General features: G+C 36.4%; 1 protein-coding gene across 1 annotated transcript; it reads left to right on the top strand.

The window, feature by feature from the left end:
• Window positions 1-4,176: 4,176 nt before the first annotated feature.
• On the top strand, window positions 4,177-7,497 carry LOC107917154 (phosphate transporter PHO1 homolog 7). The gene is made up of 12 exons (XM_041082177.1): window positions 4,177-4,447; window positions 4,550-4,850; window positions 5,088-5,136; window positions 5,249-5,320; window positions 5,499-5,628; window positions 5,710-5,830; window positions 6,158-6,416; window positions 6,515-6,619; window positions 6,721-6,765; window positions 6,874-7,023; window positions 7,108-7,194; window positions 7,426-7,497. The coding sequence occupies exons 2-12, from the start codon at window positions 4,657-4,659 to the stop codon at window positions 7,495-7,497; spliced, it is 1,284 nt and encodes a 427-aa protein (XP_040938111.1). The 5' UTR covers window positions 4,177-4,447; window positions 4,550-4,656.
• Window positions 7,498-12,470: the final 4,973 nt, after the last annotated feature.

Raw genomic sequence — 12,470 nt, 5'->3', positions numbered from 1 at the left:
TTTATTTAGGAAGAAAATATTTTAAAAATTAAAATTAGGTATTGATGTGTTGAGTAAGAATTTTTTTGGACTCATGATATGGGTACCATACATATTTGCCCAAATTTGATCATTTTTTGCTTAAACCAATCAATGTTTGTAAATGACACTTATTTAGGCTCATCTATATATATTTTTATTATATATTGAGTAATTATATATATTATTCAGATAAGTATAGACATATTTTACTACCCTTAATTTTTCCTTCCATTAAAATTTCAAACATAAATTTCTTATTATATATTTTCATGTAATATATCCATAGTTTTTGTCTAATTTCAATTTTTTTGGGCCGAAGTCTCTCATATTTGAACTAGGATTGTTTGAACTAGTCAATCAGATTGGTCCAATCAAAGGTAAAAAATCGATTGATTCGTGATCCGGTAAAAATCAATTAATTGGGGTTAAAAATTAGTTGAACGAGTGGTTGAACCAATTTTTATAATTTTTTTAAATAATTTATTTGTTTTAAATTATCTGGACCAATTGAATGAAAAATTGATAGTCTAACCGATTTAACTACCGATTTGATTTAAAAAACATTGATTTGAACTGGGCTAATGTAGCCCTTAGAGCCTGGTTCACTTTGTTAATAGGATAAATGATGCGTGCAGGTGCAGCTATTGATTTGCTTTCCTTTTGACATGCCGGTTTGGGTTTCTTATGATGTTGGGGGTCAGCAAATGCAACTATAACTTCTTGTGGGGGTCAGTCAACGGGAGGTTGAAAAGGATGTACGGACGGACCCATCCTTGAGTCAGATGCCATTAGTTTAAACTACCACACAGATGCTAGAATTCAACTAAAGATGGCTATCCTACTACTATATTTCAAATATAAAGGTGGGGTAGTGCGTTTGCTTTATTCCCCCCCCCCCGGGCCAATTTAGAATTCAAAATTCAGTAGGCAATATAATTATTATATTATGAAAAGAAGGGGATTAAGACACTTAATCAACATATACTAATATCACAAAGAAACAGGCAGGAAGGTCTGTTTTATATTTGATTCCTCACTTAGACATCAACTTGGAATGTCCAAAGGAGTAATCCTCATTCCTTTTTATACTTGAGCCCTTGCCTTTCCTTTGCTTCACCCCAAATTACTATTTGTTCCATCTTTCTCATCCATATCTGCTTTAGCGGCCATTGTCTGGAGATGAAGTTTGGCAAGGAATTTGCTTCTCAAATGGTGCCTGAATGGCAGGCAGCTTACATGGATTACGCTTGCTTGAAGATCCTTTTGAAGCAAATCCAACATTGGAAGCAAAAGACCACCCAACCTGATACTCCACCTCGTCTTCCACGAGCCTTAACTCTTTATAGAGCATTTAGCGGTTTAATACAGAGACAAAATCAACGTTTGAGCTCTTTCAATGGTGAAGACACAGAAAACCAACCTGTTGACACCATTTTTTGGATGAAAACGGGGTCGACTTGGATTTTGAAAAAAGAATGAAAACGGGAGTCGCCACCAATCCTTTTTTGATGAGGTGTGATCGGGTCACCTCAAAAAGTGGTTGTTTTTAATAAATGATTTAATTTTATGAAAACAACGATTTTGGTCTACGAAATTCAGAAAAAAAAAGGTTCGGGAGTCGGTTACGCACGAGGAAGGATTAGCACCCTCGACACGCCCAAAATTGGTACCTTAGTTGATTATTTAATGTCTTTATGTCGAAAATTAAAAACTCGAAAAGAATTTAAAAATAAGGTCCTTCTTTATATTGCGTTATTTTTTTTTAAAAAAATTACTTGGATAAGTCAAAATGAAAAATGCCTTCTTATCTCGAATTAACAAGATGTCACATCCAGTAAGTTAGGACACGACACCTTGTATTTTTTGAGAGTAAGCTTTCCTTTTATTTTTTATTTAAACCTCATCTATTTTAATTTTAAAGGGATATTCGATTACTTAAAATCAACGAGAAAAATCGAATCTCAGTAAGTTAGGGCACGATTTTCTCGAATTTTCTAAATACGGAATATTGCCTTTACTTTCGAAAAATCCTCATATCGAGAAAACCACGTGTCATATCCAATGCGTTAGGACACAACATATTGAAATCCCGATAATGAGTTTTTATTTATGTTTTTTTATTAAAGAGCATTCTCGAGCATTTAGATTCAACAGAAAATTAGAACCCAGCACGTTAGGGCCCAATTCTCTCGAAGATCCCAAGTATCGAGTATTGCTTTTGTTTCCAAAATTTTCCTTTTTTACGAATTCGGGTAAAAATTGATGTGACGGAATATCAATTACGATAATGCGAGTAAAAATAATACGAGCGAAGATAACAAAAATAAATATATAAAAAATCAATTATATACAATAACAAGTAAATAAACAAAATAAAAAAAACTAAAACATTTTTAAAAAAAAAAATAATGGACACATAAATAAATAGATAAACATAAAGTAAAACAATAATAATAATAAAGAAATGAATAAAATTATAAAAGTTTTAAAAATGCATGTATGAATTTTAAAAGATTTAAAATACAAAAAAAAAACTATGTAGGTATATATATATAATGAAAATATGTATGTCTATACATATATATATGTGTATGTACAAGAATTATAAAATATGAAAACATAATTACATATATATAAATATCATGCGCATGTATGTATATATATTACATAAAGACAAAAAAATATAAATATGTATATTATAAAAATAAAATAACGTAAGTATGTACATACATTTATAAGTATATGAATTAAAATATGTAAATATATAAGTATATATATGCCTGTAGAAAATATGAAATATAAAAAATATATACTTAAAATAAATAAAGAATATGCACATGTATATATATAAATTATAATAAAATATTAGAATAAAAATGAAATAAAAATATTAAATATGAAAAAATATATATATATGTATACACGTACATAATAAAAATATATACTAATACATAATAATAATAATAGTAATACTAATAATACTAATAATATAAAAATAACGAGGATATTTAATAAAGATATAAAAATAAACGAAAAAAGGACTAAAATTGAATTAAAAACAAAGTTGTGGGGCAAATGTGAAAGGAAATAAAGAGAAATGGGCTTATTTGAGCGCGCACAAAACATAGGGGGACCGAAACAACAATTATTCCATTTCATTAAAACACAGCACATTAGCGGGGACTAAATCGAAAAGCGCGAGAAATTATGGGGCCAAATTGGAAACAAGAAAAATGACTTAATTGCAAAACCTTGAAAAAGCGGAAGGACTGCGCGCATAAATATCCCATTCAAACGAAAACACGCGGATCCTCTAGCGGGTCGGGTCGGATGGGTCGGGCAATGGTCAAAACGACGTCGTTTTGAGGCTTAAGTGTAGCCCCAAAACGACGTCGTTTTGGAGGGCTATATAAAGGCCTAAAATAGCCAAAAAAAAATCATTTGGGGAGAGGGAAAGAAAAAAAGAAGAGAGAGAGGGAAGAGAGAAGGGAGAGAGAAGGGAGGGGGAAAGGGGAATCCGGCCAGGGGGGCCGGTCACCGGACGGCCACCGGAGGCTCGCCGGCGCCGGCGGCGGCCACCGCACGCGGTCGCCGGAAAAGGTAAAAAAATATTTTTTTTCTTTTTTTCTTTTTTTTTTGCTTAATAATGCATATATTTTTATGTTTTAATATTTTTAGTATTTTTATGTAGAAAATAAACTCAAAACAGTAAAGAAAAAAAAGAAAGAGTCACCTTAGGTTTTAGATTTGATTCTCCGATTTGGTGTTAGAGCCCCTGATAGTATATATATTTTCGAATGGTTCTTGTATTGAATCTGTTAATATTGAAAGAAAATCTTTTGTTTTCATAGCAAAAAATAAAAAATCCCTCCTCTTTGATGAGATTTTCGGTTTTTATAACCGATTACAAATGTTTATTTTCTATTTGTTTATTTCTACTTGGCTTCTTGCAGGTGGCCATGGCCGACAGTGGCATGGTGGTGTTCGGCGCAAGTGGGCAAGTGGGCAAGTGGGGGGTAGGTGGCTAGGGTTAGTGGGATTAGGGTTTCTGAATGCTGAGCTTAGGTTAATGGGCTGGGGTAGTTGGGCTTCGGGTTTATTGTTTGGGTTATTTTGTTGGTATGGGCCCGGCAAATTTGGGCTTCTACACAACCCATTCTTGGGAATTTTTGCACTGGAAGAAAAGGGTCTGGCAAGTATGAGACAACCTTTCTAATGGCTGCAGAAGAAGGAAGGGAATGTGAGCAGCAATTCTTTAGAAGGCTTGATAATGAGTTGAATAAAGTTGACAAGTTTTATAAGTCTAAAGTGAAAGAAGTGATGGAGGAAGCTCAAACATTGAGCAAACAAATGAAAGCTCTCATTGCTTTTAGAATAAAAGTTGACAAAGTAGCTGCAAAATTTGATCATATTCATCCATCTCCTAGTAAGCAAATTTGTTGTAAAATTTTTCACAATCTGTTTGGATATATATATATTTGTTTTTTGTTCTTCAGATAACTGAAAGAAATCTTTAAACTATGTGCAGGAATGGTTGGTATGAATGTATTTAATGGCGAAGCCTAATCGAATGATTCGATCGAAGATAATGAGAAGCACATTAGCCTAGAGATTGAAGAAGAAAATTCCAAGCATATGATGAGTAGTGACATTGCTGCATTAAACATACTGAACCACGTGAAGTTGAATGAAGCTATTCAGACTCATTTTCCAACTATTAAACAAACAGAGCTCAACTTTAGTAAAGAAAACTTGAAGAGAATCGAAAAACAACTTAAGCAGGCGTTTATTGAATTTTACCACAAGCTTAGGCTTCTCAAGAAATACAGGTGAACATTGGCAATTACCCCCACAGTTTTGGTCTATCTTATTCAAACTTTTCATTTTTTTTTCTAAAGTAATCCACGTTTATATCTGACAAACATAACTGTTAGTATCATCTTCCAAATATATGAAAAAACTTGGATTAAATTGAACATTATAGATATAGGTTCGTATATGAAATTTACTGTTGAATCTGACATAAAAGTTATTCTTGTTTTTGGTTTCTTTGTCTTTGAAAACAGCTTCATGAATATTTTGGCGTTCTCTAAAATCATGAAGAAATATGATAAGGTACAAAGATACATTTTTGCCATTTGCTTCATTTTGTTGACCATGATAATTGATCAAATACTACATGAAAGCAAGATATCCAACTCAATTTTCATTTTTATGATTGCTACAGATCAGTTCTAGAAGGGCATCAAGAAATTATATGAGAATAGTGGATAATTCTTATCTTGGCAGTTCTGATGAAGTAAGTGCCTCACTGATGAAATATAATGTACAAGAATGGCAACCTCATATACAGTACAAAATTGTGAACTTTTAGTAATCTAAAATCGAATATGCATTTTTCTACACAATCTTTTCACTTAAAATGGTTCAGGTAACTTTTTTGAGTCCTCATCTGTATTACTTGTTTTGAATTGAAGGTAACCAAGCTAATGGAGAGGGTTGAAGCTACATTCATCAAGCATTTCTCGAATTCAAACCATGGTAAAGGAATGAATAAGCTAAGGCTGAAAACTAAGAAAGAAAGGCATAGAATATCGTTTTGTACAGGTAAAGAAGCTCACTTGAGATCTTACAAGTAGAGAATTCATTGAGGTTGGTTGTATTGAACGAGCAAACATGAATTTGCAGGCCTCTTTGTTGGTTGCACAGCAGCTCTGATACTTGCTCTTATATTGATCATACATGCGCGGAATATCCTCGATAAGCAAGGAAAGGCTCAGTACATGGAAAACATGTTTCCCCTTTATAGGTAATAATAACTGAATTAACGTCAACAATTATATCAGACCATGAAAATGTTTCATTAGTATACTTCAAAGTCTTATGCATATTCTGTCAGCCTTGGTACCTAATGATTTAAATTTTAAACCATCTACCTACTTAGTAATGCCTTATATCTTGAATTCACAGTTGGTACATAACCTTCTTCGATTTAACATTCTTTCCATGTTTTTGGATGATCTGAATTCATATTGCTCTGAAGTTGTTACTATTTTGTGACAAAATAATCATAGCTGTTCATTCAATGTATTGGACTACTATGTATCTGACAAAAGATACTTCATTTTTCTTGCAGCTTGTTTGCATTCATTGTTTTGCACATGATTTTGTATGCTGCCAACATATTCTTTTGGCGGCAGTATCGAATTAACTACACCTTCATATTTGGCTTCAAACAAGGGACCGAGCTTGGTTATCGAGAAGTTTTGCTCCTGAGTTTCGGTCTTGCAGCATTAGCACTGGCCAGTGTCATCTCGAAACTTGATATGGAAATGGACCCTAAAACAGGAGATTACAAAGCACTAACTGAACTGCTTCCCCTAATCTTGGTCACAGTAAGACTTACTGAACTAAACTGATGTACGAATATCAATCTTCTTATTTTAAACCTTTCTTGAAACTCAGCATGCTCCCTTTTTTTTTGTCTCTGCAGCTTGCACTTGTTATATTAATCTTCCCATTCAACATCCTATACCGTTCAAGTCGCTTATTTTTTCTCACAACTCTGTTCCACTGTATTTGTGCTCCTCTTTACAAGGTAAATTACTGAAGGACAAATCACTAAAGCTCAAAGAAATGGCTGGAATTTAAGAACCAAACAAATATACATATTCATGGGTGCATATCTCTTTGTTGCAGGTCAAATTCCAAGATTTCTTCTTGGCAGATCAGTTAACTAGTCAGGTAAAGGAGTGTGGTCTGATCTAAGCATGAATCTTCTACAATTACAACTTACCATCTTTAGATGGAAAAAGAGTTATAGGAAATGTATCGATGACTGTTTTATTGTAGGTGCAAGCCTTGAGAAGCCTGCAATTCTATATTTGCTATTATGGTTGGGGAGACTATAAACATAGACAGAACACTTGCAAAATGAACGATGCTTTCAACACTTTCTACTTCGTTGTTGCAGTAGTTCCATATTGGTCCCGTTTACTTCTGGTATTTCTTCCAACTTGGATAAAATTATTAAGCTTCTTATCAGCCTTGGAGACTTAAAAACTTAACTTCCTAATGTAATATCAGTGCCTCAGACGCCTACATGAAGAGAAAGATCCAATGCAAGCATACAACGGATTGAAGTACTTTTTGACAATTATTGCTGTTTGCACTGTTAGACTTATACAAAAATATTCAGAAAAGAAGACTTTCTTACTTTTTATTATTGCTTATCTAATGCATGTAGAAGTCTCATGCATTTATAGGCATACGTACAATAAAGAAATTGCTAGAACAGACTAACTGCAACTGATAACCACACTAACAGTCTTAACTACTTTGATAACTACTCTAACATTCCCCTTGCTTATTTGTTTTTGTATTACAAATATCTTTCGATGGCAGCACTCGAAGAGCACGTCTGAAGGAAGAAAATTGCTTAGGCGTGATTGGTTTTGTAAGGACATCTGCAAGTGAAGGCTCTCTTCTCCGAGGTAACCTCTTCCTATTGCCTGATGATCATTGCTTGCTTGTTCATTTAAGCTTTGTAATTAACACGACAGCTCGTCATTTTGTTCAATCAATGTTTAGACAACAAAATCTGAAAGGATAGTCTTTAGCTTAGACTTTTCCTTCTTAGATATTTCACCCTTTAAACTTGGTATTTTCTAAACAATAGTCATGTTTCAGGTCCCTATATTATTTAGAAATTTTCCAGAGTAATGTGCAAAACTTCTTTCCTGAAAGTTTCATTAGTTCGTTAATCATTATTCCTATGCAACATGTTTGCAAAAAGATCATAACAATGGATAAGAATAAAGCTAGTTCTGATCATAACTCGAATAAAACATCAAAGATGGCAAAAGCAAGGTAACAAAGAAATGGATTGAGAATGTGCGTTTTCACCAAAAGAAAGGAAGAAAGAAAGAAAATAAAAGAATGTATTTTCAAGAATACACATAAGAACTAGGTGCCCCAGTTATCGCAGCTTGAGTTTCTCTGTACAAACTTTCCGAAGACCCTTCTGAGTTTGACATGTGTTCAGGAGATCTGCAATACTCTGTCCATGTTCCAAGACGTTGCATATCCTTTCTTATTGGTTCAAGTAAAGCAAGATAATCATATGCCCCCGATCAAAATTTGATCCGCTCAAATCCTGATGTTCCAATCCTGCCCAGTACTTGAGTCGCCTTTTTCGGGTTTTCGACTCCAGCCCTCTTTGGTCTCAAAGTGCCTTTTACGGGTTTTCACCTTAGCCTCCCCAAAGTTTTTTTTTTCTTTTTTTTTAGGAAGCAAAGCGCCCTTCACGGGTTTTCACTTTGGTTCCCCTTTCTTTCAAGTGAAGTATTTCTTGACGGAGTCTGCGTTTACAGGATTTGGTAAACTTTTGCCATCCATCTCGCATAGGATCAAAGCTCCACCAGAAAAGGCCTTCTTTACAACATAAGGGCCTTCCCAATTTGGCATCCATTTTCCTCTAAAATCTTTTTGCATAGGAAGAATCTTTTTTAGTACCAAGTCCCCTTCACGAAATTCTCGGGGGCGAACCTTTTTATTATAGGCTCGCATCATTCGTTTCTGGTACATTTGCCCATGGTGAATAGCTCTTAGCCTCTTTTCTTCTATTAGGTTCAACTGATCGTACCGAGATTGGATCCAATCGGCTTCATCCAACTGTAGCTCAGATAACACCCGTAGAGAAGGGATTTCAACTTCAATGGGTAATACTGCCTCCATTCCATAAACCAGAGAAAAAGGCGTTGCCCCAGTAGAAGTTCTAACAGATGTTCGATAGGCAAGGAGAGCAAATGGTAATTTCTCATGCCAATCCTTGTAGGTTTCAGTCATTTTCCCCACAATCCTTTTAATGTTCTTATTGGCCGCCTCCACTGCACCATTCATTTTGGGACGATACGGCGATGAGTTATGATGCTTAATTTTAAATTTGCTACAAACTTCAGCTATTGTGCTATTATTCAAGTTCATCGCATTGTCGGATATGATCCTCTCAGGCATTCCATATCGACAAATGATCTCCTTCTTCAAGAATTTGCTGACTACTGCTTTCGTGACATTTGCATATGAAGCAGCCTCCACCCACTTAGTAAAGTAATCAATTACTACGAAGATGAAGCGATGCCCATTAGAAGCCTTTGGTGATATTGGCCCAATAACATCCATACCCCACATGGAAAACGGCCAAGGAGAGGTCATGACGTGAAGAGGTGAAGGGGGTGCGTGCATTTTGTCTCCGTAAATTTGGCATTTGTGGCACTTCCTGGCATAATCAATACAATCTCCTTCCATGGTGGGCCAATAGTACCCAAATCTCATGATCTGTCTGGCCATCGTGAAACCGCTGGCGTGCGTCCCACAAATACCCTCATGGACTTCTTCCAAAATTTTCTTGGCTTCCACAGCATCCACACACCTTAACAGTACTTGATCCTTCCTTCTTTTATATAACACTTCTCCATCTAAGACATATTCAATGGCTACCTTTCTCAGAGTTCTTTTGTCATTCTCTGTCGCTTGATCAGGGTATTCCCGATTCTTCACATATTGTAGGATACTCTGATACCAAGGACAATCATCTTTTCCCTCCTCCTCAATATTGCAGCAATTAGCCGGGGTCTCAGAGATACTCATCTGAACAGGCCTCATTGCCTCAAGTCTATTCACCTGAATCATCGAAGCTAGAGTAGCTAAAGCATCAGCCATTTGGTTTTCCTCCCGTGGGAGGTAATAGAAGGTGATATCGTCAAACTCCTCAGCCAATTCAAGAACTAGTTTTCTATAACCGATTAGCTTAGGATCCCTAGTCTCCCACTCCCCTTTGAGTTGGTATATCACCAACGCTGAATCCCCGTATACTCTCAGTACTTTGATGTTCCGTTCAATGGCTGCACGAATGCCCATAATACATGCTTCATATTCTGCCATGTTATTTGTACAATCGAAGTCCAACTTGCTAGCAACAGGATAATGATCTCCACTTGGGGATACCAAAACTGCCCCAACTCCATTACCCGTAGCATTTGAAGCTCCATCAAAATTTAACTTCCATACGCGATCCATTTGAGGATTTTCTTCAGTATTCGCCACATTCATCAAGTCCTCGTTTGGAAAATCGAAATTCAAAGATTCATAGTCCTCCAAGGCTCTACTAGCTAGGAAATCGGCTATTGCACTTCCCTTTATGGCCTTCTGACTGACATATACTATATCAAATTCTGAGAGCAAGATCTGCCATCTAGCCATTCTCCCGTTCAAAGCAGTCGATTCCATCATATACTTTAAAGGATCTAACTTTGAAATCAGCCAAGTCGTGTGATACAACATATACTGCCTCAGTCTTCGGGTTGCCCAGATTAGAGCGCAACACAACTTCTCAATTGATGAGTACCTCATTTCGCAATCGGTAAATTTCTTACTGAGGTAGTATATTGCCCTTTCTTTCTTTCCTGTCTCATCATGTTGGCCCAATACGCATCCCATGGAATTCTCCAACACTGTTAGATACAATATCAATGGCTTATCTGGACTTGGAGGTGATAAGACTGGGGTATTAGCCAAGTACTGCTTTATCTTATCGAAAGCCCTCTGACACTCTTCATCCCATTTACCCGGATTATGTTTCTTTAAGAGCCGGAATACTGGATCACATTTCTCTGTCAGTTGTGAGATGAACCGAGCAATGTAATTCAGCCTCCCTAGGAAACCTCGAACCTCCTTCTGAGTGCGCGGGGGAGGTAAATCTCGTATTGCCTTTACTTTGTCTGGGTCAACCTCGATCCCCTTTTTGCTAACTATGAAGCCTAATAACTTCCCTGATCTGGCTCCAAACGTGCATTTGGCCGGGTTAAGCTTGAGCTGAAATTTCTTTAATCTCAAAAATAACTTTTTCAAGACCTGAACATGCTCTTCTTCCGTTCTAGACTTTGCGATCATATCGTCAACATAGACTTCGATCTCTTTGTGCATCATGTCGTGAAACAAAGTCACCATAGCTCTTTGATATGTTGCTCCCGCATTCTTCAATCCGAAGGGCATTACCTTGTAACAGAATGTTCCCCATAAGGTAATGAATGTGGTTTTCCTCATGTCTCCAGGATGCATCTTTATTTGATTGTATCCAGAAAAACCGTCCATGAAAGAAAACAATGAATAGCCCGCCGTGTTATCTACCAAAGTATCAATATGAGGCAGTGGAAAGTTGTCCTTTGGACTAGCCTTGTTTAAATCCCTATAATCCACACACATTCGTACCTTTCCATCTTTTTTGGGAACAGGGACGATGTTGGCTACCCAATCCGAATACTTGACCTCTTGTAAGAATCCAGCGTCGAATTGTCTTTTGACTTCTTCTTTTATTTTCAACACAATGTCAGGTCTCATTCTCCTAAGCTTCTGTTGAACGGGTTTACAATCCTCCTTTATGGGCAGACGATGCACCACAATGTTAGTACTTAGCCCAGGCATATCTTGGTACGACCACGCGAAAACATCCTTGAACTCTCGGAGCAAATTAATGAGGTCTTGCCTTGTCTTTGCGGTGATTTCAGTTCCAATTTTCACCTCCTTTCCATCCTCTAGGCTCACTATTTCTAACGATTCCCTATGAGGTAGGATATGCTTATCCTCTTGTTCCATCATTCTTAACAAGTCCGGAGATGCATCATAATCTTCGTCATTTTCAAAGTCGTGGGATCCCTCTGAACACACTTTTTGCTCAAAAATAGGCTCCGTGTTTGAGGCAGCGTCACTCATGTCATTGATATCTGAAGACCTATGAGGGCATATCAAAGAATATACCAAGAATATAAATTTATGAATATGTTTGTGCAAAAGAATTACAAATGAAAGAATTATTTGTAAGACAATCAACCAAATGAAAAATATAAAAGGAAAAAAAATGACTGATTGAGATGAACGTAGACACGTATTTCATTAAAATAATGATATTTAGGCCCAATGCCTATTTCACAAAAGATTTCATATCGTTTCTAGGCCAACAAACAACAGGAATGTTTTGAGCATTACTCTGAATAAGCCCTAAAGACTACAGGGATTTCTTCAGCAGTCCAATTGTTTAGCTCGCTTCCAGGCTCATAAGGGCAGATCTCCAACAAAGCCCTCCTTTCCGTTGCTTCTATGGCGTTGGTATAAACATTTTCCAACATTCCTCCCATGCCGCTACCGGACACTCCACATTCAGAATGAATAAATCCTCCCGACACAAAAGATGTAGATATGTGGGGAAAGGTTAAAGGCTCACACTTAGCTTCATGTCCATTCAAACGCGCCCTTCTTCTCTCTTGTCTCTTCTCTACCTCTTTCTTCTTCTGCTTTATGTCTGGCCTGTACCCTAAACCAAATCTATCAAACTTTTCCTTCGGCATTGGTGCCTCAATCCTTCCCTGAAGATATTTTCCCAATCCTTTCCCGGG

This window comes from Gossypium hirsutum, chromosome A01, assembly GCF_007990345.1.
Source record: "Gossypium hirsutum isolate 1008001.06 chromosome A01, Gossypium_hirsutum_v2.1, whole genome shotgun sequence".
Taxonomy (NCBI): domain Eukaryota; kingdom Viridiplantae; phylum Streptophyta; class Magnoliopsida; order Malvales; family Malvaceae; genus Gossypium; species Gossypium hirsutum.
The sequence above is the reverse complement of the archived record's forward strand: the minus strand, read 5'-3'. Positions and strand labels throughout refer to the sequence as shown.